We start from the raw sequence: 27,758 nt of genomic DNA on the forward strand, positions 1-27,758 counted from the left end.
CCCCCCCACCGCCGCCGCCGCCGCCGCCAGCGCCGCCGCCCGCCCGTGTCAGCGCCCGCCCGCCCGGGCCCCCCCGCCCCGCGCGCCCCCGGCAGGAGCAGCAGCAGCACCAGGAGGAGGAGGAGGAGGAGGAGGAAGCGGCCCGGCCGGGAGGAGGGCGGGAGGCGGGAGGGGGGCTCGGCGCTCGCCCTCCCCCCTCACATGACCCGGGTGTTTGTCCCCGTGATCAGCGCTCCGGCTCCCGGGTGCCCGCGCCAGCCCCGGGCCCCCCCCTCCCCTCCCCCGCCCCCCCCCGGCCCCCGCCGCTGAGGGGGGTCCCCCCCCTCCCCCTTCCCCTCCCCCTCCCCCCCATGGACATGCTGGACACGGCCTCCGCCTCCGCTGCGCCCAGGTACGGGGGGAGGGGGGAGGGGAATGGGGGGTTGGGAGGAGGGGCGGGAGCCATGATCCGGGTGCAAAGGAGGGGGGAGGGGGAGAGAGAGGACAAAATGGAGGACGGCCTGGGGGGGGTCAGCTTCAGGGAGGAGGGTGAATTTGGGGGGAGGGGTTGGTTGGGGGTTTTGGGGGCACTTTAGGCAGGGGGCTAAATCTGCGAGAGGGGCTGGGGGGTGCTTTGGGGCAGGGAGGGGGCATAATTGCAGGGACTGAGCTTTTGGGGGCAGGAGTGGGGGCTAAATATGGGATAGGAGTTGGGGTGGGGGTTGGGCATTTCAGGGAGTGGGTTAAATCTGGGGGAGAGTTTGGGGTTTGGGGGGGATATTTTAGGGAGGGGGCTAAATCTCAGGGAGTTGGGGGCACACCTGGGGGGAGGGGGCATGTTTGGGGGGTCTGGGAAGGGGCAGGAGGTGGTGGGCATCCCTTTGGGAACCAGGGGGGCAGGAAGGGGTCGGAGGCAAATTTAGGGAGGGGAGGGGGCAAGAGGGGATTTGGGAGGCAGGAGGGGATGGGGGGTCACTTCAGGGAGGGGTTGGGGTCTTCGGAGGTTGGGAAAGGAGCCAAATCGGGGGGGTTGGATTTGGGGGGGCATGGGGCATATCTGGAGGCAGGGAGGGGTTGGGGGAGCAGGGGGCAGATTCCAGGGGGCTGGGGGGGTGAAGACATGGGGTCGTGTGATGGGTCATGTGACACAAGATGGGTGGGGCATCCTGGATGAGTGGGTGGGGGGCTGTGATTGTGGTGTCAAAGCGTGTTGGGGTGTCATGGTCTGGAGGTTTGGGGGAGTGTGGGGGGGTCTGTAGGGGAGGCAGACCGGACCCCCCATCCTCCTGTGCCCCCAGAACAGGAGCGGGAGGGGTTGGGCACCTCTGGGGGCCTCCCTTAGCAAGGGTGGGGTGCTGCTGGGCCCAGGAGCTCGAGGGGGTGGGAGGGGCAGATATGGCCCCCTTGCTGCAGAACTCATCACCCTCTTGTCAGGTCTGCCAGCTCCCTGCCTGTGGCTGATAAGGGGGCACGGGCTAGCCTTGGCCTTGGCCTTGTGGGCAGGGTGCGCCTGGATGCCTGGGTTTGCCCTCCCTGGCCCCGGTGGTGGTGGGCGGCTGCTTCCAGGGGGTCAGAGCAGAGCACAAGAGTAACTGGGGGGGGGGGAATGAGGCAGAGTAGCTGCAGCAGCCCCCCATCGACCTGGGGGAAGTTGCCTTGACAACCCAGTTGCTAAGAAACTGGGGGAGATGGAGTCCCAGTGATCCCCCCACCCCCTCAGTGGCTAATACCCCTGGACAGCTGGGTCTACTCCCCTGCGCCAAGGCTGGGGGCCTAGTCGGACCCCCCGAGCTGTGGGGCATGGAGTTGTGGCACCCTTGGGGTTAGAGAGAGCTTCACTGCCGCCCCCCAGAGACCTGGGTTCACATCCCAGTCTTGGCCAGTATAAATGGGGGGCACCCCTGTGGTTTGGGGGGGGGGCTTCACTCCCCCTGGATGGGTTCGCCCCAGTCTTGGCCAGTATAAATGGGGGGTGACATTGCCCTCTAGTGGCCACTGCAAGTACTGAGCCCCCATACCCCCACAGCAGCTCAGAACACCCCCACCAGCTCCCCCCAGCGTGGATGCCTTGGTTCTTCCCGGCCAAACAGAGTTTCCCACAATGCACTGGGTCACATGACTGCCCCCCCACTCCCCCCCCCCCAGCAACCCAGGACATAATGGGAAGCAAAACTCCTCCCCCCACCAGCTAGGCTTGTCAATCAGAAAGTGACACTCAGGTGTTTTCCAGGCAGGCAGGGAAAAAGCAGTGAGAACTGGGGTAGGCAGCTGGGTGCCCGTCCCCGCCTGGGGGCTCCAGCTAAGTCGTCTCCTTGTGTCTTCCAGCCACGAGAAAGGACAAGAAGCTGAGGAAGGAGTAGAGCTGCAGGAAGGTGAGTGGGGGGGAGGGGGTTGGAGCTGGGAACCCAGGTGTCCAGGCACCCCTGCTTGAGCTCTCGGCCCCTTCTCCCCTTCCCAAGCTGGGGAGAACCCAGGCATCCCAGCTTGCTAACCCCCTCCCCAGATCCCACTCCCTTCCCAGAGTGCCCAGGTGTCCAGACTCCCAATGTCACCCCCTAGAGCAGGGAGGGGGTCCAGGTGGCTGATGTGTGTCTCTGGCACCAGGGGACGGTGGCACCGCGGATGAGCAGACTGCCGTGGCGATCGCCAGTGTCCAGCAAGCGGCCTTCGCCGACCACAACATCCAGTACCAGTTCCGCACAGAGACCAATGGAGGACAGGTGGGGCTGGGGTGGAGGGCTCGGGGGGTGGGGGGGGCGGGCACCGAGGGGTGCCCTGCAGTGGCCAGGGGGACCCCCAGGGGGCACTGGACTTGAATCTACTTCTCTGGGGGCTGCAGTGGTCACTGGGGACCCATAGGGGGCACTAGACCCATTGTACTAGTCAATGGGGGCCGCTGGGGGCTGCTAGACCCATTGTAGTGGTCAACAGGGGCTGTGGGGGGTGCTAGGCCCATTGTAGTGGCCACTGGGGGGGTGCTAGGCCCATTGTGGGGGCCGCTGGGGGGGCACTAGACCCATTGTAGTGGCCAACAGGGGCTGCTGGGGGGGCGCTAGGCCCACTGTAGTGGCCAGCAGGGGCTGCTGGGGGCACTAGGCCCATTGTAGGGGCCGCTGGGGGGGCACTAGACCCATTGTAGTGGCCAACAGGGACCGCTGGGTTCTGTGCATCTGGGCCCTGGAGTCCATCATGCCCCCCTCCCCCAGCTGATGGTTTAATCCCTTCCTGTGCCCCCCCAGGTGACGTACCGCGTGGTCCAGGTGACGGACAGTCAGCTGGATGGACAGACGGATGCTGCGGGAGCCGTCAGCGTTGTCTCGACCGCCGCCTTCGCTGGAGGGCAGCAGGCCGTGGCCCAGGTGGAGGGGTTGGGGAGGGTCCTTTTAAATTTGGGGGTGGAGGAGTAGCATAGGGGCAGTGAGGCCTTGGAGCCGGGGGGTGGGCAGGGCAGAACCCAGGCATCTGGCAGCCCGTCTACCCACCCACATTGCACCCTCTCCCCTCCTAGATCCTGGCAGAGAAGCCAGGCATCAGGGCCCCCCCCCAGCACCTCCATTCCAGTCTGTCCCAGACCCCATCCTGGTAGGGAGCCCGCGTGTCCGGGCATTCCCCAGGCTCATTTCGCCCTCTCTTCCAGTTCTGGATCGGGCACCGAGGCATCCAGGCCATGCCCCCTCCCCCACCCTATCCCAGCGGGGAACCCAGGTGTCCTCGCCCCCCCCATAATTGCAACAGGGAACCCAGGCATCCAGGCACCCCCAGATTAACCGCCCCCCTGCCCCCACAGGCCGTGATCCAGAACCCATTCAGCAATGGCGGGAGCCCAGCGGGCGACGGGGTCAGTGGGGAGGCTCGCTTCGCCTACTTCCCCGCCTCCTCCGTGGGCGACACCACCGCTGTGTCTGTTCAGACCACCGACCAATCCCTGGCACAGGCCGGAGGTGAGCCCCGCCCTCAGCCCCGCCCCCTGGAAGCGGGGTGGGCAGGGAAAGCCCCTGTAACTCAGACACCCAGGGCATAGCAGGGAGAAACCCACTTGCTGGGAAAACTGGCCCAGGATAGGGGAGGGGGCGGGGCCTTGGGGTCAGGAGGGCGAGGCTTCTTGACAAAAAGGGTCAAGCCAGTTGACTTTTCAGCTTATTTGCATAAATTTGTATATCCAGAGCCAACTTGGTGGGCCTTCTTAATGAGACTCCAGAAGCACTGGCCCTTTAAATTGTTGGGAAGGAAGGGAGGGGTCAGGGTCTAGAGGGATGTTCTGGGGTCAGAGGTCAATGGGGAGGCCCCCCAGGATCTTGAGGGTTGGGGGCTGTGTCCCTCCTCTCATTAGGGCTAATTTATTAGGCCCCCATCTCACTCTGGCCCCAGTGTGGGCCCCAGAAGCCCATTCTGAGACCGGCCGTTGGCTGGGCGCTGGGGTGGGACGCAGGCACCTGGGCTCCCTGGAGTCTGGGAGAGAACCCGGACGTCTGGGCCCTGGAGCTGGGGACCGAACCCAGGTGTCCAGACCCCCAGTGCCCCTTGCTCTGACTTCCCCAGCCCCCGGGGCCAGAGGAACCCCAGGCATCCGGGCTCCCAGCGCCCCCCCTTCATGTTCGGGGCCAGATGCAGGCGTCCGGGCTCCCAGCCACCCCACTTCATGTGCTGGGGAGAACCCGGGCAGTGACCCCCCCCCCCCACCCCGCCCCCAGGGCAGTTCTACGTGATGATGACACCCCAGGACGTGCTGCAGACGGGGACGCAGCGAACCATCGCCCCCCGCACCCACCCCTACTCCCCGTGAGTGCCACTGGGGGCAGGGACAGGGACTGGGGAGGGAGGAAGGGAAGCATGGGGTAGAGGGGTGGGGCTTGGGTCAGAGCATGAGAGGGTAGGCGGCGGGATAAGGTGAGAGGAGACTTGAGAGAGGTTGGGGGGTGGGAGTGGTGAAAGACCCAGACACCTGGGTTCTGTGTGTGTGTGTACGTGTACGCCTGGGTTCTAACTGCACACCCCTCCCACCCCCCCCCGCGCAGGAAGATGGACGGGACACGGACGCCCCGTGACGAGAGGCGACGAGCGCAGCACAATGAAGGTGAGCAGTGGGGGGTGTTGGGCAGGCTGGCACTTACCCAGGTGGAGCAGGACTTACCCCTGGGCAACAGTCAGGAGTGGGTGCTCCTCCGTCTTGGGAACAGACACGTACCCCCCAGTGGAACATGGGTGCATGCACACACCTCCCTGCCCCCACGGAACCCAGGCTTCTGGGACACCCCCCACCCCCGCAACGAACCTGGGCTCCCCCCAGCTGCCTTGAGCACAGCCAGTCCTGTCCCCTGGCAGCCCAGTGCTTGCTGGCATGATGCTACCTCAACTGATGCATTCTGGGTAACAATAGGCAACTGTGCCCTTAGATGGGGTGGGAGGGGGAGTACATGTCCCACAATGCCCTGGGCCTGGGCAGGGGCTGGTGCCCCTTCTGCACCCCACAACTCTCGCCATTCCACTCAGCCATTCCCCCCAGCTCCACCCCAGAGCTGGTCGCATCAAGGCACCAATTTCCCTGCTGTCATCATTGTTCTCCCCCATCCCCTCCCCCCGAGTCGCACTGGGGCCGGAGGGCTGCGATTAACCCCTGTGTGTCCATGCCGACACCTGGGTTTCTCGCCAGTGGAGCGGCGGCGGCGGGACAAGATCAACAACTGGATTGTGCAGCTATCCAAGATCATCCCTGATTGCAATGCTGACAACAGCAAGACAGGCGCGGTGAGGGGCGGGACAATGGTTGGGGCAGGGCTAGGTCATGGAGGGGTGGGACTAAGGGTTGGCATGACCTCATGGAGGGGTAGTTGTAAAGCTGGAAGCCATGTTAGGTCATGGAGGGGTGGAGCTAAGTCGGGTTAGGGCGGGGATAAATTGGGGGCTCAGGGCTGGGGGTGGAGCTATTGGGCTTCGTTGTTAAGGAGGGGATTGAAAGGAGGTGGGGCTTAGGTTGGGAAGAGGGTGGGGCTTGGAGCTTGGGACCAGCCAGGTGTGATGGCAATGGGCAGGGCTTCTAGCTTGTGTGCCAGGGGGGTCAATGGTAAAGAGGGGGGGCTCGAGGTGAGCAGGGGGTGCGACTTGGTGGTGACCAGTGGGCGGGCTGGGAAGGGAGAAGGGCTTGAGATGAGAAGGGGTGGGGCTGGAGGGAGGGGTTTCTTAGGGTGGGGCCCACCCTGGACCCCTGTCCCCTCGGCTAAGCCCCATCCCCTTTCCTAGAGCAAGGGTGGGATACTGTCCAAGGCCTGTGACTACATTCGGGAGCTGCGACAGACGAACCAGCGCATGCAGGAGACCTTCAAGGAGGCCGAGCGGCTGCAGATGGACAATGACCTGCTGCGGCAACAGGTGACCCCCACAATGTGGCCAGTGCTAGGGTGGAACTGGTGGGGAACAGCCACATATACCACCCCATGGGATAGCTAAGATGCAGTCAGCTCTGGGGTGGAACAGGTGGGGAATAGCCCCATGTAACGTTACTTTACATGGGATAGATTTCATTGACATTCGGGCTGGAAGGGACCCCAGAGGATCATCGAGTCCAGCCCCCCCGCCCCAGGGGCAGAAGTCAGCAGGGATCATAGTATCCCAGCAAGATAAGCATCCAAATGTGTCTTGAAGGCATTCAAAGTGGGTGCTTGAACCGCCTCCAGTGGCAGACTATTCCAAACCTCGGGGGCTTGGACCGTGAAGGAGGAGTTCTTTCTTACGTCCAGACTGAAGTGGTCGTGGTGGAGTTCGTGACAGTTCGATCTTGTCATCCCTTGGGGCGCTCTGGTGAACAAATGATACTGGTGGTCATCCCTGATAAACTTACAGGTGGCCACCAGATTAACCCTGAGCCTGCGCCTTTCCAGGCTGAATAGCCCCATGGCTCTCAGCCTGTCATCGTAAGGTCTGTTTTCCTGACCTATGATCATGCGCGTGGCTCTTCTCTCCACCCTCTCAAGGTTCTCCATGTCCTTTTTGAATTGTGGAGCCCAAAACTGGATGCAGTGCTCCAGCTGTGGCCTCACCAAGACAAGGGGAGAATGATGTCCTGGGATTTGCTTGAGAAGCATCTATGGATGCAAACCAGCGTTTTGCTCACTTTACTAGCCACAGCATCACATTGCAGACTCATGTTCATCTTGTGGTCAACCATGATCCCCAATTCCCTGTCATCCATAGTGCTAACCAGCATAACACTGCTGAGCCTATAAGCATGGCGCAGGTTTTTTCTCCCGAGGTGGAGAACCTGGCATTTTTTGGTGTTGAACACCATCAGGTTCTTGTCCACCCATTTCTTGAGTCTGTCCAAGTCAGCCTAGATCACCCGCCTGTCCTCAGGTGCGGATGCTTTGCCCCAGAGTTTGGTGCCGTTGGCAAAATTGGCCAGTCCGCTTCTGACTCCAATGTCCACATCATTAATGAAGATGTTAAACAATACAGGCCCTAGGACAGAGCCCTGAGGCACCCCATTGGTCACAGCACACCAAGACGATCGGCTCCTGTCTACCACCACCCTCTGGGTCCGACCGCGGAGCCAGTTCCCCATCCGGCGGTCTGTGGTGGACCCAAGCCTGCAGTTGGTCAGTTTTGCCAAGAGGTGATCATGGGATACCAGATCGAAGGCTTTTTTAAAGTCAAGATATACAACATCAATCTCTTCCCCTTTGTCCAGGTGATAGGTCACCTTGTCACAAAAGGAAATAAGATTGGTCAAGCAAGACCTACCCGCAACAAACCCATGCTGGCTATCCCTCAAGATATTGCCTTCAGCTAGTCTGTTAAGGATGGCCTCCTTGATAATCTTTTCCAAGACTTTCCCCAGGACAGAGGTCAGGCTGATGGGCCTGTAGTTTGCTGGACCTACTTTCCTCCCTTTCTTGAAGATCAGCACCACATTGGCCTTCTTCCAGTCATTGGACACTTCACCAGAGCGCCAGGAGCTCACGAAGATCTGTGCCAGGGGCTGAGCAGCCTCAGCCAATTCCCTAGTGAACTCCTGGTCGAGGTCTTGACTCTGGGTAGGGGGTCTGTAGTAGACCCCCACCATAGTATCCCCTGCACCGTGTTCCCCATGGATTATAACCGGGGGGTCTGAAGTCATCCACCCTGGGTGTTAGTGTCAGCTTGCAGGGACACGTAGCTTTCTTTGACATAGAGAGCTACACCCCTGCACCTTTGGTCCACTTGATCCCTCCTATACAGGGTATAGCCGTCTATACCCATAGTCTAGTCATGAGTGGAGTCCCACCAGGTCTCCGTTATTTCAGTGCCATCGTAGTTATTTGCATTTAGCAGGAGGACAAGTTCCTCCTGTTTATTCCCCAAGCTCCTGGCATTTGTATAGACATGCAAGTGTCCCCTTGGGGGTGCCTGCCTTGCCTACATTTTGTTCCAGGGCTGGGGCAGGGGCGGGATCCCTTAAATGCCTAAGCCTGCTGGCTGTGCGAGGGCCACTCAGCAGGCCAGCAGTCCCCCCCGTCCCCCAGCGGGCTTAGTTTCAAGCCCGGTGGAGCAGGTCAGCCCATCTGGCTGAGAAGAGCCTCCTCCCCAGGGGAGAGGTGGAGGCAGTCCTTTCCCAGCAGCTCGCTGCCTCTCTCGCCAAAGAGCGGGCTGTGGTCATGGAAGCCAAAGCCTTCCCAGTGACACCAGCGCCGCAGTCTTTGGTTGACTACCTGGATCCTCCTCCCCCTCCTCAGCCCGAGACTGGGAGGATCGACGAGAACACCACCTGCGCCCCCAGACCCTTTAGCCCCCCTTCCAAATCCCTGTAGCACCACATGTCCCGGCTGGGAGCGCTCCGAGCCATGTCATTGGTGCGCACATGGATGAGGAGCATGAGATAATGGTCTGTGGGCTGGAGGAGTTTAGGGATCTTCTCTGCAATGTCTTGGATGTAGGCCCCCTGGGATGCAGCAGACTTCCTGGGCTAAGGGGTCAGGCAGCAAATTACCCCCTCAGGATGGAGTCTCGCACGACGAACGCTTTGCATTTGGTCTTGGGGAGAGCGGGGGTGGTAGCTACAGTATCCTCTGTGTTGCCTGCGGGAGCTGGCAGCTTGGCAGCCTCTGCAGGGGCTGCAAGAGGGTTCGTACCTGTTGGAGAGCTCCAGCAGGGCAGGGGCCTTGGTGCAGCGGGCCTTGCGGCTCTTCGCCACCTTGGTCCAAGCCCTGGGCTGGACAGAGCGGGAGGTCCCTGAGTCCTCCCTTGTTCTGGAGGGAGACCGTGGTCAACCCTTCGCCTCCCAGGGGAGAAGGGCCTGGCAGTAGGAGTCAGTCTCCGGCTCGCAGTCCCTGATGGCGCGCAGCCTCTGGGCTGCGGCCTGGAGCTCCTCCAGCTGGCGCGCCAGAGACCCCAGTATAAAGCAGACCCCACGAGGGGAGGTGGCCATGCTCCTGGGCCCCAGAGCCTGAAAAAGCGACAGGCAGCCCCCGCAGCCATCTATGGAGCCTGGGACCATGGGCTCTGTCTGGGTAACCGTCTCCAAGGTGCCAGGGTGGGGGCTACAGACCCCGAAGGGAACCTCAGGGTACAGCGCGTGCCCATCTGTGTCATGCCACTGGTGGGCTGGCTACGGCTGGGACTGTCTCCTCTGGGAGGCTCCCATGCAGCCTCCTGCGCAAACTCCCGCGCTAACTCGCATGCCGGGCCCAGGAGGTTGCCTGTTTGCACAGCCTGTTCGTGAGGCTCCAGTTGCGCAGCTCCCTGGGGGGCTGGGTGAAGTAGGAGCCAGGGGGCGGGGGTGTGCCCCTCCTTAGCCCAGTCCCAGCTGACTAGGTCCCTCCCTTCACAGGCCCTTGCTTACCTGCAGGCAGGCTGGGGCTCATCGAGGGTCCTGGGGTCTCTTCTGGGCTCCCTAGGCTCACAGGGGCACAGTGGGCTTACACCCGCACATCTCGCACCGGAGCTGGGACCAAACTGAGGCTGATGCCGCTGCTGGGCCCTTTTTAAACAGTGCGCATGTGGTGTAGTGGCAGTGCGGCCAGTGCTGAGGTGGAACAGTCAGGGAATGGCTGCATATCACTCCCCACAGGATAGTTGAGGTGCAGCCAGCATATAACATCATGTTGGATAGTGGAGATGCGGCCAGTGCTGGGGTGAAACAGGCAGGAGCATATAATGCCCCACAGGGTACCTGAGTTTCAGCTGGCTTTGGGGCGGAACAGGTTGAATGGCCACATACAACACCGCACAGGGAAGCCCCCAGTGTGCAGCCAGCTCTGGGGTGCAGTGTGTTTAAATGGTCACATACAACACCGAATAGGGAAGCCCCCAAGATGCAGCCAACTCTGGGGTGGAACATATTGAGCGGCCAAAAAGAACAGCACAGGAAATCCCCCAGGATGTGACCAGCTCTGGGGTGGAGCCCTCTCCTGAACCTCTCCCACCCATCTTCTCCACAGATCGAGGAACTGAAGAACGAGAACTCACTGCTGCGGGCTCAGCTCCAACAGCATGGCATTGAGGTTGTGGGCGATGCCTCGGGGCAGTAACCCTTTCCTCCCTTGCCCGGGGGGTGGGGGAGGGGCATATCCTGCCCCACCCCTTCCCCACCTGGGCCGACACTCTCCTCCCTGTATTTTTTTTCTTTTATATGTATAAATATATATATAGTAGATTTTTAACTCAGCCCCCACCTCTGTGTGTGTCACCCTGCCCCCACTGTGACTTCCAAAATTGCCCCCTAGAGGGGAAAATTGTTGCCCCACCCCCATTAAAAATGCCCCTTCCTCTTACCCTATTCAGGATCCTCAAGGGGGAACCCTGGGCCTCTGTTTCCTCTGGGGCAAACAGGGATGCAGGTGGCTCTGGGGTGGAACAAGTGGGGGGAAAGCCACATAGGATGCCGCAGGGAGACAGCAGAGATGCAGCTGGCTCTGGGGTGGACCAGGTAGGGAACAGCCACACAGAACAGTGCATGGACAAAGCAGAGATGCAGCTGGCTCTGGGGTGGACCAGGGAATGGCTACATATAACAGTGCACAGAGACAACAGAGATGTGACTGTCTCTGGGGTGGGCCAGGTAAGAAACGGCCACACAACAGCATGCAGATACATATATTGATTATCCAATACATACAGCACAATATATGTAACATTTTTAAGCTTGTTAGTGACCAGGATTGAGCTGAAAATCAACCAATCATCCTTTTCTTCCCCCAAAATGGCTACTTTTTTTCCTCTAGTAGCCCATCCCAGTGGGCTCCTTGTTATTTCTCTGGAATTAATTATTTTCTTGGGCTTCTGATGATTTGCTTCTGCCTATTAATCAGTTTCTCTGGGCTGCTAATTTTTTTACAAATGATTTGCTTTTGGCAACTCATTGCCCTGTGGCTACTAACAAATCCCCTGGGCTACCAAATCTTGTCTCCTGGGCTAATGATTTGCTTTTGGCTGTTCGTTATCTGCTTTTCACAACTAATTTATTTTATGCTGGCTGCTCCTTTTTTTGCACTTGCCTAGTACAGATTTGTTGACTCAGTTTCCCTGGGGTTGCTCATGGTTGCCTGTGGGCTACTAATTATCTTTTGTGGGCTACTAATTATTTCTAGCAAGGATTTCTGTTGGCAGCCAGTTATTTGCTTGGGGCCAGCCACCCCTTGTGCTGCTTGGCTTCTACGTCCATGGTGGCTATGGGGGGTATTCTCCTATGGCCAGCAATAATCTTGTGGCTTCTAACTAATTGCTTTGTGCTACTAATTATTCCCATGACCCTTGACCCCCTCCGGAGCCATCCCAAGTGGCCAATCAAACTGAAGTCCACCCCAGACCCTGGCTACTGCATATGCCCCCTGTGGCTACCAGCTCTTCTGAGAGGGCTAGTGAGTTTTCCCCTTTCCCGGTGTGTCTAAACCTCCCCCCCTGGTTTCAGGGGTGTGACAAATTCTCCTTTTCTTTTCATTTTCAACCCAAATTTAGAACATTTCAGGTATATTTGAGGAGGGACAGAAAGGGGAAAAGGAGCCCAGGGGTAGGGGGAAAGGAAGAGATTTATTATTAGCCAATTTCCTGGGGTTTTCCCCAAATATTATGAATGAAAATAAGGACTTCATAACAATTTGGCAATTTCTCTTCCCCCCCCCCCCATAAAAATTGTGCCAGGGAGGCGGGGTAGACAAAGGTCGAGAATTCATAATAATTGGTCAATTTCCCTGTCCCATCCCATTCCCCACCCCCCCCGAAATGACCCCACTGGGGGAGAAATAGTAAGAATTGTTAATCATTCATTTCCCTGTTCCCCCGCCCCCCCCCCCCAAAAAGGACTCCATTGGAGAAAGAAAGAGCAAGCATTTATCATAGTTTTCCAATTCCCCTGTCCCCCCACACCATGACCTGGATGGGGATGGGGGGCAATCCAGAATGTATAATAATTTGCCAGTTTTCCTGTTTTTCTCCCCAAAAATGACCCCATTGGGGAAGAAATAGCAAGATTTTCTTTAATTCACCAATGCTTCTGTTCTCCCCCACCCCACCCATTGGCAAATTATTATACATTTTTTACCTTTCTCCCCCCAGGAGGGTCAATTTCCCTGTTCCCCCCAGTGGAGAAATATGAAGAATTGTTAATAATTCACCAATTGTTCTGTTCCCCCTGCCCCAAAAATGGCCCTGCTGGGGGGGGAGAGAGATCAAGAATTTATAATTGCCATTCCCCCCCCCCCAAAATATATTACCTCCTGGTGGGGAGGGAATATCAGCCATTGATAATAATTAGTTAATTTCCCTTCCCCCCCAAAAAAAAATTACTCTAAGAGGGTGAGAAATACAAGAAATTTATAATAATTAGCGCATTTCCCTGTTTTTCCCTCCCTAAAAATACCTGATATGAGGAAAAATATACATACATTGGTAATAATTGTACCCAGTTCCTCCATTTCCCTCCCCCACCCCCCGCCAAAAAAAAAGAAGAAATTGTCCCATGGGAGGAGCAGGAATAAATAGATTTATAATAATTTAGCCAATATCCCTGTTTTTCCCCCTAAAACACAATCCCACAAAGGGGCAAAAAAGAAAGAGATTTATAATTATTAGTCAATTTCCCTGTTTTTTCCCCTAAAAAGTATCCCTGTTCCCAGCTCCTTTATCTTTGTAATTATTTTTTAACGGAGGTGAGAACAAGAGCATGGAAAAAATTAACCATTTTTTCTCTTTTTATGATGATGATTGTTTTTTGTAATTAATCTGTACTTTATTATTTAGTGGCAAAAAAAGACATCTGTATAGAGGGTCTGAGCTCAGAGCAGAGACCCAGGAAGGTTCAGGATTTTTTTAGCAAGATTGACCCAAAAAATAAAGGTTTTGGGGGACACTTTTTGTGTCTTTTTTTGCTTATTTAGGAAATCAATTTTGGTCACATTTTTGGGTCAAAAAAATCACAAATTTGGGTGAGTTTTTTTTTCCTCCCAGAGTCTCAAAAATTATGACTTTTAGAAATCAAATTTGTGGGATTTTTTACATCAAAGATGTGATTTTTATTTTTATTTTCTTGCAAATATTTAAAAAATAAGCTTTGGGGAGTTGGTCTCTGGATTTGGGTCAAAAAACACCACTGGGAGGGGATTTCATTCAGTCTTCTACATTTGTGGCTTTTGGGTGTCTTTTTGGTTGAGATTTGGGGTGTAAAATGGCAAATTTGGTCTCTCGTACATTTTCACCAATTGTGGCTTTTGGAAGTTAACTTTGGAGGAGTTTTCGGGTCAAAAACCATGATTTTGGAACCTTGCAGGTTTAAAAAATGTTGGTTTTTTTTAAATCGATATTTTGTGATTTGGGGGGTCAGAAACTCCCAATTTTGCTTTTTTCTCCTGTAAATCTTAACAGCTATGGTTTTCGGACATCAGCCTTGATGGATTTTTTTGGGTCAAAACCCTGAAATTCTGGAGTTTCCTCTCACATCACCATGTGCAGAAGTCGATCTTGATAGTTTTTTAGGTCCAAAAATGGTAATGGGGGGGAGGGGTTTCCCCCCCGTATGACCATTTTTTGGAAGTCAACCTTGATAGATTTTTGGGTCAAAACCCACCATTCTGAAGTATGGTGGGTTTTTCTTTTTTCCTTGCTCACCATTTTTGGAAGTCGATCTCAATAGATTTTTAGGTCAGAAAGCTGCAATTCTGGGGATTTTTATCTCCTTCCCTCGCTATTTTTTGGAAGTCAATCTCAATAGACTTTTGGGTCAAGAACTTGCAGTTCTTGGGGTGGGGGACTTTGCGTTATGGGTTTGTGAAGTCAGTCTCAGTATTTGGATCAAAAGCCTGGAGTTTGGGGTGGGGGGTGGCATTTGCTGTTTTTGGAAGTGGCTCTTGATAGACTTTTGGGTCGCAAACCTGCCATTCTGGGGGTTTTCCCTTGCGATCTTCATCGCAGTGGTTTTTGAACACTGGCCGCCAGCTTTTTTGGGTCAAAACCCTGGCTTTTGGGGGCAGGTTTCCTTTTTCCCTGGCAAAATGTTGGCTTTTTTTCTTTCCTTCCAAATGCCTGCACTCGAGTTGAGAGTGCGGGCCTCAGAAAAGAATTTAACCCCCACCCCCCCAAAAAAAAAAGGATTTGAAGGGAAAAAAAGAGCAACCGGGGTCCAGGATTGTGGCTTTGGAGTTCTTTTGTTGGGGAGGAACCAGTGGGAGAGAAAAATGGGAGAAAAAGGCACACACAGAAAGGATCGAGCATAAAAAATCCCCCCAAAAGGGATTTTTTAATTTTTTTTGCCTTTGCAGAAATTGGAGGTTAGTGTAGGGAGACGGCGCCCCCCCTGCCCCTTTCTCCCCCCTCTCCCCCAGCCCCCAGATGGAGGCAATGGTGGGAACAGCCAAAAGCAACCGGGATTTTGAGGTGAAAAGAGGCGATTTCGGAGCCGACACGCAACTGTTTGTATATAAAAGAGAAAACGCTGAGAGAGAGCGTGGAGAGGTGCACTTCTTTCCTGGTGGCGGGGAATTTGTGGGTGATGGGGGGGCACAGGTAGAGGTGGGAGGGTGGATTTTGTCCCCGGAGGAGGGAATGAATGTAGGCCCGTGTGCCCACCCCGGGCGCCGGGGTTGTCCGAGTGACCCCCGCCTGGACACCCGGGTTGTCCGCATGTGTCTTCTTGGGGTGGGGAGGCCTGGGAGCCGGGACACCCAGGTTCTCTCCAGCTCAGGGAGGGAGCAGGGCGTGAGGCTGGTGTATGGGGGAGGCAGCCCCCCCCCCAGCTGGAGAGAACCCAGGCATCCGGGCCTGCCCCCCCCCCCCGTCCTTGGACAGCAGCAGGGGGAAGGGCCCTGGGGGAGGGGGCCATGCCCCGACTTGGCCAGCCTTCCTGTCGCCTGGGGCTGGCGCCGCGGCGCCCGGCGCTGCTGGGTCCCGGCTGCAGTGATGCAACGGGACTGCTGTTTGCTCCCGCCCGGCCTTGGCTCCCCAGCCCCGGCCCCACCCTCAGGCCCAGGATCGAGCCCCTCTGGGCCTTCAGCCCCCAGAGAGCCCGGGTGTCCAGGCTCCCAGCCCTCCTGCTCCCCCCTGAAACCCAGGCGTCCGGGCTCCAAATGCCCCCTCTTCCCCCAGAGACCCCCGGCATCCTGGCTCCACGTCATCCCCCAGACCCTACTCCTCTCCCATCTGGGATCCCAGCTCCCCCGCCTGCCCTAACCCCCCCAGCCCCTCTCAGGGCGGAGGGGACGGCAGGTGCCGGCCAGCCGGTGCCCCCACCCTGGGCAGTGGAAGGGAAGGTGTGGGCCCTGGCGCCCATGGGTCTGGGCCAGGCGCTGGCCTGGAGCCGCTGGGTCTGTCCAGGCTTCGACCTCATCTGGGACAGCAAATAAACAGCCGGCGACAGCTCTGAGCAAACAGGCCCAGAGCCAGGCCGGGCATGGCCCAATCCTGGCAGGGGCAGGGGCCAGCTCTGGCCCCACGGGCCTGATCCTGGCTCAGGCCCCGGTGGCCATCATGCTGGATGCTTGTTTGCAAGGAACCCAAGTGTCCCTGTCTTCAGGCCAAAGGCCTGCATGGGATGGCGGAGGATGGGTGGACAGAGGTGGGGGAGACCCCAGGCATCCGGGCTCCCGGTGCCCTGCTCTTGTAACCCCCATGGCCCCGCTCCTCTTCCAGAGGAGCCAGCCGGCCGCAGTCCGGGGGGGTTAGAAATGGCCGCTTCAGTCACGCTTGTTGCCGGATCTCCCCGGGAAAATCTAACAACGCCTGACTGTTCACCTTAGTGACACGACGTCCTTTTGGAGGAAGGAATTGCCAAACGTCGCAAACAGATTTGGGGTGAAACGTAAGGGTTTTGGGGGCCAGAAATCTCTGGCCAGCTTTCAGTCTTCTCATTACTGAGCTGCAGCTAATTGAGGATTGATTAACAAGGATGGAGCAATTGCCCCCACCACTGGGGGTCGGCGTTGCTCATGCCCCTGGGAGGTTGGGCTCTGGTCTCAGAGCTGCCGCGCTCGGGCATTGTGGATGCCTGGGGAGGCCCGTGGTGTGGAAGTCGGCAGCTGTCGCTAGAATGAGTCTGGATTTCTGCCTGTCCCGATGCTCGTTATGGGGCTGTTCTTACAGAGGGCTTGGGGTTAAATCACTGTTTCTTCTAGGAATCCCCAGAAAAATGCCCGGTGGGGGGTGGGGGGTATGCGTGCTCATGCATGTGTTGTGTATGTGCGTGTATATAGATGTTGTAGAGAGAGAAAGAGAGTTTTGATAACTTGATATAGATCTATGGATATATAGATGTGTGTGATATACGCATACCTATATCTAAAACATAAAACGTAACATAACACACACAGATATAACACACAACATATATATTACACTTATAGATATAACACACACAGCACACACGCAACACACATGTAGATATAATGACATGTATAACCCACCACATATATATAATGTGAATATTCTATAAAACACTAAAAGATGTAGCATAGTATTATAAATATATATTATAAATATATTAAGTCCAAATATCCTCATAGTGTATAATTATGTAGTGCACTTAATATTTACATTATATACTACTGTGTAAATATTGCTGTTGTAGTGTACAATAAATATCCTTATGGTAATATATACATTTGTATATAAGATAGATATCTGCCCAGATATCTGTATAGAGATCGATATATGTGTGTGCAGATATCCTCATTATGGGATTGTTTCTCCAAAGGATAATATTATATTATTATGAAAATTTGGGGAAAAAAATTACTGGAAAATTGCCCATTAGGCTGGAATCTCCCATTATTGTCATCTTTCGGGAATTCTTATAAAAGGAGGGGTTTGGTGCTGGACTTTTCTTACAGCGATCGCTGGAAAAAACACGGCTTTGATTTAATGGAATCAATTCTGACTTTTTAAAAAGAAGGCCTGAAACGGGAAAAAATAATTAGTTTTGAAATGAGTGTTTATTACAGAGATTCCTGGAATACATACCATGCCACTGGAAAAAGTTGACCCTACAAAAAAAAAGCTTTTTCTTAAAAATTAGTCTTTTTAATGACTATTTCACATGGAGATTATTGAAATAAATCTCTGCAGACAAAATCAAACAGATTCACCCCCCAAAAATAGCAGCTTCTTAAAAAGGGATTTGTTTGGGAAGGAGTATTTTGTAGGAAGAAGAAAACCTCACCAAATTGACTGATTTCACGCCCCAAAAAAGAATCTGGTTTTGAAAACCTGATTATTAAAATATTGACCGAAATCCAACAGTTTTCACCCAAAAGGGATGTTTCATATGGACATTAATGGGGAAACTTCTGTAATGGAAATTGAATGAATTCAGCCCCCAAAAAAGCATGAGGGGTGTAAAGAAATATCCACTTAATTGACTCATTTCAACCCCAAAACCCCAACTTAAAAAATTGCATTTCAAATTAATATTTCACAGCCTACTGACTGATTTCAGCCCAAGAAAAAATAAATCTGCTTTTTGAAAAAGGATTTTTTAATTAATGTATTTATAAGGAGATTCCTGGAGAAAAGGCTGTAGACAAGTCATTCACTTCAACTGCAAAAAGAAGGATCTAATTGTTAAAAAATTAGTTTGAAAAGGAATTTTTGAGGGAAAGAAAAATATCTCAATTGACTGGTTTTCAACAGCCAAAAAAGAATCTGCTGTTGAAAAATTGGTATTTTTAAAATAACGGCTGAGGACTGATTTCAACCCAAAAAGGCATGTTTATTTTAAAAGCAAGTGTTTTTAAATTAAATCAAGTAATTTCAACCGCCCAAAATATTGGTTTTGAAAAACAGATTAGCCTTAAAATATTGACTGAAATTCACTGATTTATCCACAAAAAAAATTTGCTTTTGAAAAACATTATTATTAAAATATTGAATGCAGTCCACTTATTTCACCCCCAAAAAAGAATCGGCCTTTGAAAAACTGATTATTATTAAAATATTGAGTGAAATCCAACTGTGTTCACCCCAAAAAAAGAATTTGCTTTTGAAGAACAATACTTTTAAAATATTGACTGAAATCTACTAATTTTACCTAAAGAAACTTAAAATTTAATGACTGTAGTCCACTGGTTTCACCTCCCCAAAAAAGAATATGCCTTTGAAAAACTAATTATTATTAAAATATTCCCTGAAATCCACTGATTTTGCCCCAGAAAAAAAGGATGTTTATTTTTATTTTTTTTATTTAGATAACTTATTTGGATATTTATTATATAACATTTTTTTTTTTTTAATGATTTTAAACATCTTATTTGTCATGCGGCTCCAGGGGGTGGATAAAAAACAATCTGTTGGCTTCATTGGATCAATTTGACCTCAAAAAACAATCATCTTAGAAAACCAGATTGGCATGTGTGCGCACTAATGATTAACCCAGCTATTAATTAATATTGATTGGGGGAAGGGGGGGTTGGGGTCCAATAACGGGAAAAGGCTGTTGAAAGCGGGTCAAGTTTATCCTCCTCTGCCTGGAAATTTAAAATCCAGTTTGTTGCTTCATTAATTGATCCGCAATAATGAGGAAAGGAGGGAAGAGGAGGCCTAGTGGAGGTATTTCATGGCCCACTGAAGCCGATTAAAATCCATTTCCCAGCGAAATCCAGCACGGAACTAGGAACAATTGACATCAATGGAGATAACATGACTAAATTTCAATAGCACGTGATGAATTAGATGGGGACGTATTTGAATGCATGGCCCACCGTCTGCTGGAGTACAAAGCATTCGGCTGCGTGAAAGTGATGCATTAATTATTCATGATTAATCATTATGAATCATTTCTTTATTATTAATAATACTTATTAATCATTAATTAATTATGAATCATTTGTTGATTATTAGTATTCATTATTAAGGAAATTAACCCTGTGGATCATTGCATGAGATGCTCTATTAATTAGGTCTTCACACATACGCGCGCACACACACACAGAGGAAATAAAAACAATGTATTTGATGAAGGATTGGAATAATTTTCCCAAAATCAAAACAATTCATCAGCGAATGATGATACGATGATGACATCATAACTGAATGGTCATTGTCAATTCCAAAACCAAATGGGAGGGAGGACTAATCTGATTTTTTGTCATTTTAATTAATTTTGAAATTTTGAAATAAGTTTTAAATAAATGATAAAAAAATTTAAAATATTTAAATAATTTTAAATAAAAAAAATTTTAAAATTAAATAATAAAAAGTTCGGTAGTTAGGACATCATCACATAGCCGGAAAACATGTTGTGATGTCATCATCCAAAACAGGAGGAAAAAATAATTTTTCCCATTCTGCTCTTCGTTGACTCCTCTGCAAGTGATGATGCAATGGTGATGTCATGTTTTAATGTCTTTAAAAAACAGTGAAAATACATGTTTTCCACTTCTCTGCCCTTTACTTCTAATTAGCTATCAAACAATGCAATTATGATATCATAATTAAACTAATTTTGTTACTGTTAAAATACCAGTTTCCCCACCCCATCCTTTATTTGCAATTGGTTGCTGAGTAATGATGTGATGATGTCATAATGACCAAACTTTACAAAACCTCTATGAAAACTGTGATCTCCTACCCTTGCTCCTTGCTGAGAAGTGATGTGATGATGATGTCATAACTGAACAACCTTTACAAATGGAAACAAAAACACACTGGAGTTTTGCTTCTAATCAAGCTGATGTCACTCCTCCCTGAGACAATAATAATGACATACTTAGTAAAAAACAGATAAAAATGGTTAAACAGCTGATTCCCTCCCACCATTATTACAATTGATCACTAAGTAGTGAAGTCATGATTATGTCACAGCTGAAATGGTGACAAAAACCTTATATTTCCCCTTCTGGCTTTGGCTGATCTGTGATTTGGCACTGATGATGCAGTGATGATGTCATGACTCCCCTACTTACCAAAAAACACCCACAGTCACAATAATCTGATTTCCACCCCAGTCTTGATACATGATGGTGCAATGATGATGTCATAGCTCCCTGGTTTTCAACACTCCCCCCCCAGTGCCAATAAATAATCTGATTTCCACCCCCACCTTAATACAGGATGATGCAATGATGATGTCATACCCCAGTGACCCCTTTGGAGTATTCAGGGGTACCCCAGAGGGGGGAGCAGGGCTAGGAACCCAGGTGTCTGGGCTGCCTTCAGATTTACCCGCCCTGGCCTTTCTCCCACTTCCCCCCCCGCAGGCCCCTTGGCCTCATGACCCCAGATAAGCTTATCAGGGGTATTCCCCACCCCCCCTCTACCCCGGGGGCCGGGCCAGGCCTGGGTGGGGCATCAGGAGGGAGCATAAAAGCCGCCAGGGCAGCCTCAGGACCGGACACACGGACCCCGGCCTGGGACAGACGGACCATGAAGGTGCTCGCAGCCTGCGTCTTCCTCCTCCTCCTCGTCCTCCTGCATGGGTCCCCTGCGGCCTGCTCAGCCCTGAGAGCCCAGGTGAGGGTCAGGGCCACGCCAGGCGCTGGGCGGACCCCCAGGCAGAGCCTCTGCCCCCTGCTACCCTGCATTTCCCTCCATTGGGGGGATTTCCATCCCAAATTGCTCCCCACCTGCCCAAATGGCAAGGAAAATCCTGTTCCCACTCCCTTTGCTATTGGAGGACAGAGTTTTCCTAGTCAATGAATAGAAAGACCCCAGGCTGCCAGCACCACCCCAGAGCAGACGGGGACCCCAGCCCTGGGCCCCTGTCCCCCCTGGGGCAGGAGACAAGCCAGGTGTCTGGGCTCCCGACACTCTCCGGTCGAACCCACCACACCTTCTACATCCATGTCATCACTGGTCCGGGCCCCGCAATGCCCTGCTCTGTGTTGACATCCCCCTCCTCCCGCTCCAGGCCAACATTGGTTTGATGCCCCGTCCTGAGACCGGAGCCCAGAGCCACGGCCTGGAGGTGAGTGCAGCCCCTAAACCCCTTGGGGTGTGAAGGGGCAGTAGGGGGTGCTGTTATGCGGGGAGGGCATCTGGGCCCTGCGCCCCCCCAGTCCCCACTCCCATTCTAGAGCTGGAGAGAACCCAGGCGCCCGGGCTCTCGCTCCCTCCTCTAACCACTACCCCTTGGAGAGCCTTGGTGTCTGGGCCCCTCCAACCCACGGCTCTGGGTTGATGGCCCCCTCCTCCCCTTTCCAGGCAGCTGCTGGTTTGATGCCCCATCCTGAGATCGGAGCCCAGAGCCTGGAGGTGGGTACAGCCCCTAAACCCCTCGGGATAATGGTGGGGGGCATCTGGGCTCTGACCCCCCCAGGCCCACTCTCATTCGAGAGCTGGAGAACCCAGGCGCCCGGGCTCCCAGACCCTCTGCTCTCCGCCTGACCCCCCAGAGAGCCCGGGCATGCAGGCTGCCAGCCCCCCCCGCTGACCTCCATCTCCCCGCCAGGTCCCGCTGCGGAGATCCAAGCGCTTCAACAGCCACTTTCCAATCTGCAGCTACTGCTGCAACTGCTGCCGCAACAAGGGCTGTGGCTTGTGCTGCCGGACCTGACCCCTGACCTGCGACCTCCAACCCTGGCGTGTGGACTAGGGTCTGTGACCTCCGACTTCTTGCCTTATTTATTTCTCTGCCCCTCGTCTGTCGCTCCTTGGTAATAAAGCAGCTTTTTTATGGAACTGTCTCTCGGGGTCTTGATGGCTTTGCGTGGGGAATCAGGAGTCCAGCTCTTTAGTGGGGCAGGCAGAGGTTGGATACAACAGGGCTGGGGGTGCTGGCTCTGGGGTGGCTGGCTGGAACAGGGCTGGGGGCAGCTGGCTTTGGGAAGGTTGAACTGGGTGTAACAGTGCTGATTGCAGGTGGCTCTGGGGGGCTGGGCTGGATGCAACAGTGCTGGGGCGGTGGCTGGGTGTAACAGCACTGGGGGCAGCTGGCTCTGGGGTGGCTGGGCTGGTTGTAATGGCACTGAAGTGGGCAAGGCAAAGGGAGAATCCCAAACCCACATTGAAAATGCATCTTTAGTGCCCTAAATACATCTAATTGGTTATCCTGGAAACCCACCCAAAATCCTTCACATCACAAACACAAGGTAAAATCTGGGGGGATTCGGCTTTTTATTAGCAGTAGTAGTATAATCTCCAAAACAAATCCAGCTCCTCAGCTTCATGTGCAGCCTTTTAAAAACCAAAATACCCCCAAAATCCCCAAATAACTAGCTCTAAATTTTAAAAAAATGAACCGTTCCAATATATGAACCATTTTTAGTGGTTTTATTACCAAAATTAAACCTTCACCACTACAGACCCATAACAGATGTATCGTGTCAGTTCAAAAAGATACAAGAGCTATCTTTCAGTTTCGGCCCAGAAATGACATCACAAATCTCCAAAATTGCAGATTCTTCATAGAAATAGCTGGATTGTTTTTCCAGCGATGCAACAGATGAGCCAATTTCTTTTTTTTAGCCTCAGAATTGAACTACCAACATCCACATTTCAGGGTCACAACAGAATCATTTTTTTACATGATTTGGGACATTTTCCATGTTTTTAAACCCCAAAACAGACCCAGAAAATTACAAGTTCCTAATAAAAATCTCTTCTTTTTAGCTGACATGGAATATGATCCAATGTTAGTGTTCTTAGCCCCAAAAGTCAACCATATCCCTTCTAATGACAACCCATAACAGATCAGTTTTTAACTAATGTAATATATGAGACATTGTGGGTGGTTTTAACCCAGAAATTATATCACAGATCTCCAAGATGACAAATTATTTACACAAATCTCTTTCTAACACAACTTATGAGTCTTCTTCTGGTGGTTTTAACTCTGGAATCTCCATAATAAAGTCTCCTAATGGCAATATCTGTGTGTTATAACCAACACACAGATGAGCCATTTTTCGTCTTTTCAACCCAGAAAAACCCCTCTAAATATTCAGACTTAAAACAACAGAGATTTCAGGGGGAGGGTTAAAAGAAACCACTCCCAAATCCCAGGATTTGGGGGCAAAATATCCAGATTTGTAGCTTTTTCTTTCTTTTAAAAAAAGAAACAGTAAATACTGCAAAATACAAATAAAACGTGTAAAAATAAACCACTCAAACATGCAACTTTGGGTGTTTTACCCCCATAAAATGTGACTGTTGGAGGCGGACATCTACGTCATGGCTGGGAGGGGACCCAGGCGTCTGGGAGGCTGATGACAAGCAAGGTTTGCTGTTCGTTTAGCACATGAGTAGCAGGCGGGTTTGGACTGCGGGACTGTGGATAGAGACAGCGGATGGGGTCCCCGGCAGGGATGAGGAATGGAGGATTAGGGGTAAAGACGGAGGATGGGGGTCTCCGGCAGGGGCGCAGGGGGCATTGATGGATTTGGGGGGTTTCTGGCAGGGGGAGGAAGGAAGGATGACAGGTAAAGATGGAGGACGGGGGTTCGGAATGGGGGATTATGGGTAGGCGGCTGGTTTGGAGCAGGGGGTTGTGGGTGGGGGAAGGAACGTGGGCCGCATGGCTCTGTGGGCAGGTGGCCACGTTGGCAGAGCCCGGAGGGATTGTGGGTACTGAGCCACCCCTTGCTTGTCCCAGCCTGACCCTCACGACCTCAGGGTCCCCTGCAATTCGGGGGAGGCCTCCCCCGTTTCAGGGCCTCGGCGTGAGTCCGGGACTCGCAGGTCTGCGTAGAGGCCCTGGAGGTACCTGGTGAAGGCCCCCGAGCTGCCCCCCAGAGCAGGGGCAGGGGCCCCCTCATACTCTGCCTCCCAGTCCTCCCCGGGGCTCCCCGAGGCCATCTTGGCAGCGGGGGGCCTCCACTGCCGGCCATCATGGCTCCGCTTCCTCCCGCTGTCCCCCGTGGCCTGCGCCTGCCTGGGATCTCGGGGCCCCCCCGTGCCCCAGGCCTCGCAGGGGGCAGCTACCGCCCCCCCGGCGTGGAGGGGGCACGTGTCCGAGGGGTCATGGCGGGATGCCCACCGACCGCCGTCTGGGTTGCGCCCCCTTGTGCTATGACCTGAGGGCCAGGCCTGGCGTGACCTGGTCCCCGCTGGAGTGGTCCCTGCACCCCATTCGGGGGTCTCTGGGGCCTCGCCCCATGCCCGCCCCTCGGTGTGAGCGGGCGCCCAACGGGGGCCATCCTGATGGGGCCCCCTCACGCCGTCCAGGGGGGTCGCGGTGCCATCCCGCCAAGCCCAGGGGGCCAGGCATGGGCCGCAGCAACACGGCGGGGGTCCCGAGGTGGGCGGGGTCGGCCTGCCATGCCCAGCTGGGCGCAGGGCTGCGTGCACCCCAGCCAGGGCACTGTTGAGGAGGAAGGAGAGCACATCGAGACGCACTGGCACCAGGACACCGGCGAGGCTGGGGGGCGCGGGGCAGGCGCTTCGCGGGGCTGGCGCGGGGGTCTGCTCCAGCACCGTCGGCTTCAGCGGGCCAGGGGGCATCATGGAGCTGGGGGGGCACAAGAAAGGAGGTTAGAAGCAGAAATTGGGGATGGAGATACTGGGCCCGAGGCGCGGCCGGCTCTGGGGTGGGGGGCGCTGGAGCTGGCTATCGCGGGTCCCGGCCCCGTGCAGGGGGTGGCAAGGCGGGGGCTGGGGTGTCTATAGGCGGGCGGGTCCCAGCCTCACCCCGGCCCCGGGCCGCCCCCCGCCGGCTCCGCCATGAACCCTCCGGGCTCCCGCCGGACCCCAGCCTCTGCCGCGTGCCGGGGATCTGGCCGCGGACAACGTGAGGGAGGCGGCGGGGTGTGCACACGTAAAGGGCGGGGCTTAAACGAAGGGCGTGGCCTGCTACTGGAGGGGGCGGAGCTTTCTGGGACGCTGTTGGGCTTAGGGGCGGGGCCTCGATCCCATGTGGGCGGAGCTTGGGAGACGCTGCGGGGCTACGGGACAGCTGTGGGGGTGGTGGGCGGGGCTCCAGGGCACCTGTGGGGCCTGGTGGGCGGGGCTTTAACCGATGTGGTAGCCCCTCCTTGCTGCTCCCTCCGCCGGGGCTGGGGGTAATTAAGGCCCTGTAGGAGGAGGGACTGAGGCAGTAATGGGGTTGGGAGGTTAGGGCACCCCAGAAGGGCCCCCCTCAGCGCAGCAGGGCCCCCCAAGCAACGTACAGCGCCATGCGCTCCGTCATCCATCCCCTTCGCCCAGCAGAGCGGCCACCTCCTGCCGCGGCCCTTGGGCCCGGGCCCGGGCTTCGGGGTGGACCTCGGCCGTGGCCTCCCCAGGGCGGGGCGCAGGGCGTAGAGTAGACTTACACGAGCCGTTTTACCCGGCGCTGGGGGTCCTCGGGTGCAATGGCCACCAGCTCGGCCACCTCCTTGTCCAGCAGGTTGTACGCAGCCCGGGGGGAGAGCATGGGCAGGCGGGGAACCCAGGTGTCCGGGCTGCACCCCCCTGCCTCCCAGAGCCCAGGAGACCAGGCCCCTTCTGGACAGCCCGCCCGGACCCTGGGCACCCCCCACCCCAAACTCGCTGAAGTTTGTGGCGATGGGGCAGTAGCCCTGTAGCAGGCGCAGCCCCCGGGTGCCCAGGGTGCTGTAGCTGAGGTTGAGGTGGTGCAGCGCCTGGTGCCCCGGGGCCTGGGCCAGGGGGGCACAACCAGCAGGGCCCGGTGCTGTCTTGAAGAGGTCCACTTCGGCCAGGCCTGTGGCCCAGCCAAGCTCTCCACCCCGTGGAGCAGCCCCAGCAGGCGTGGCCCTGCCATCCCTTCCAGTGCCACCTCCAGCCAGGCCCCAGCCCTGGTCACGGCCTCGGGGTCCCCACCCAGGGGTCTGGCCAGCCCTGCCAGCTGCACCTCAGCCTGGGCACCCAGCAGGTCCAGGAAGAAGCTGGCAAAGAGCTGCAAGGGCTCCCAGCACAGCGCCACATTGCCCATGGCAGCCAGCAGGGCCCGCTTGGTCTCCAGGAGGCTGTGGGCAGCCAGGTCCCTGGAGTCATCCCACAGAGTGTTGGACTCAGGGAGACCTCGGGCATCCCCCAAGTCGTCTCCCATGGACCTTATAGATGCCCCATTAGACTCTGGGAGGCCACGTGCGGCTGGTGCAGAAGACGCCAAGTCATCCCCGTGGCTGTGATGCCAAGTCGTCCCCATCCCCCAAGTCCTGGGTCCCACTGCAGCCGTGACCCCATCACAGCTCCAGGCAGGTGCGCCGCTCCCCAGGCCACAGCATGGCAATGGCCAAGGTGGCAGCCACAAATTCCTGCACTGTGAGGTGAAAGAACTCGACCACACCACCATCCTGGGGGGCCAGGAGGCACCGCAGTGGCGAGTTCCCTGGGACGCCACGAAGCTCAGCCTCGGCGAACAGGCTGCGGCCCGCCAGCGCAAGCAGCTGTGCCCAGAGCTGTGGCGCTGGCTGGGGCCCCAGCAGTGCGGCCACATAGGCAGCATAGACCTTGGTGACATTGGTGGGTGCAGGCACAGGCAGTGCATCCTGCCACCAGCAGCCCAGCATGGAGCAGAGCACATGGCAATAGAGGGGCACGAAGTGCAGCCCAGCCACGCCCGGGTGGGCCTCTAGGTGCCATGCCACAGCCGCCACGGGCTCCTCGTGGCCACGGAAGGAGCGGCATACACAGTTGTCGGTGTGCTCCTCTGCCAGCCCCAGCAGCAGGATATGGCGCTGGAAGACAGCACTGGGCAGTGCCAGACAGGGCCATGATGTCACCACCACAGCCGCACCGGGCAGCAGGGTCCCAGCCATTAGGTCCTACACCAGGGCCCCGACGGAAGATGCCCTGGCTGGAGACACTGTGGGTGGAGACATCACAGCAGACCCTTGAGATGACGCCTGGAAACCACATGCAGCTGGTACAGGAGACATCGAATCGTCCCCTGTGGCTGGAGACACCACAGTAGCCCCTGTAGCCAGGCCACGAGCCACCCCAGGAACCCGACTCAAAGCTCATTGAAGCCATCCAGGATCACCAGGAGGTCGCAGGGCCAGGCCAGCAAGGCAGGCAGGATCAAGCCCACATGGGGGTGCCAGGAGCCCACGAGCCCCTTGAGGGCCACGGGCCCAGGCTCCCGTGCCAGGTTGCAGGCAGCGAAGTCAAGGGCGCAGAGGAAGCTGCGGAAAGCAGCGACCAGCGCCCGCTCGTGCAGCAGCTTCTGTGCCAGGACACTCTTGCCCACACCAGCCATGCTGGTCACGGCCACATGCTGCAGGCCCCCTGCAGCGCCACCTGACTCTGGGGACAGGAACTGAGCCAGGAGCAGGTAGTGCAGGGCTGGGGCAGGCGGGCACAACAGGCAGCCAGCACCACGTGCTTGTGGCCCCAGGGGTCCGGGGGCTGCTGCAGCAGGAGCTGGGGCATGTAGAGGACCTCAAGGGGATCCCGGCAGCTGGGGGGGCCGGGTGCGGGGTGCAGGCAGGATGTGCACTGGAGCACGGAGGCAC

At 55.1% G+C, this 27,758-nt stretch overlaps 3 protein-coding genes across 6 annotated transcripts; 2 read left to right on the forward strand and 1 right to left on the reverse strand.

Moving 5' to 3' along the window:
• The first annotated feature begins 219 nt into the window (after positions 1 to 219).
• Positions 220 to 14,878, forward strand: USF2 (upstream transcription factor 2, c-fos interacting). The gene is made up of 10 exons (XM_090056119.1): positions 220 to 391; positions 2,305 to 2,351; positions 2,584 to 2,699; positions 3,219 to 3,338; positions 3,767 to 3,920; positions 4,671 to 4,758; positions 4,995 to 5,053; positions 5,630 to 5,724; positions 6,217 to 6,345; positions 10,389 to 14,878. Exons 1-10 carry the CDS (start codon positions 351 to 353, stop codon positions 10,476 to 10,478), a joined length of 939 nt encoding a protein of 312 aa, XP_089912245.1. The 5' UTR covers positions 220 to 350; the 3' UTR covers positions 10,479 to 14,878.
• A 4,857-nt stretch (positions 14,879 to 19,735) lies between these two features.
• On the forward strand, positions 19,736 to 22,044 carry HAMP (hepcidin antimicrobial peptide). 3 transcript variants are annotated; one of them, XM_090056122.1, is made up of 4 exons: positions 20,686 to 20,877; positions 21,275 to 21,331; positions 21,568 to 21,618; positions 21,815 to 22,044. In XM_090056122.1, exons 1-4 carry the CDS (start codon positions 20,791 to 20,793, stop codon positions 21,917 to 21,919), a joined length of 300 nt encoding a protein of 99 aa, XP_089912248.1. In that variant the 5' UTR covers positions 20,686 to 20,790; the 3' UTR covers positions 21,920 to 22,044. The 3 variants fall into 3 exon arrangements, with proteins under 3 accessions (XP_089912249.1, XP_089912250.1, XP_089912248.1); XM_090056123.1 differs by lacking the exon at positions 21,568 to 21,618 and having other exon boundaries at positions 19,736 to 20,877; XM_090056124.1 differs by lacking the exon at positions 21,275 to 21,331 and having other exon boundaries at positions 19,850 to 20,877.
• A 434-nt stretch (positions 22,045 to 22,478) lies between these two features.
• C6H19orf84 (chromosome 6 C19orf84 homolog) lies at positions 22,479 to 26,827 on the reverse strand. Of its 2 annotated transcripts, none has more exons than XM_090052134.1 (2): positions 25,614 to 26,827; positions 22,479 to 24,811 (listed from the first exon to the last, which is right to left on the reverse strand). In XM_090052134.1, exons 1-2 carry the CDS (start codon positions 26,825 to 26,827, stop codon positions 23,965 to 23,967), a joined length of 2,061 nt encoding a protein of 686 aa, XP_089908260.1. In that variant the 3' UTR covers positions 22,479 to 23,964. The 2 variants fall into 2 exon arrangements, with proteins under 2 accessions (XP_089908260.1, XP_089908261.1); XM_090052135.1 differs by having other exon boundaries at positions 24,991 to 25,756.
• Positions 26,828 to 27,758: the final 931 nt, after the last annotated feature.

Source organism: Crocodylus siamensis, chromosome 6 (assembly GCF_052110815.1).
Source record: "Crocodylus siamensis isolate JL-2025a chromosome 6, ASM5211081v1, whole genome shotgun sequence".
Classification (NCBI taxonomy): domain Eukaryota; kingdom Metazoa; phylum Chordata; order Crocodylia; family Crocodylidae; genus Crocodylus; species Crocodylus siamensis.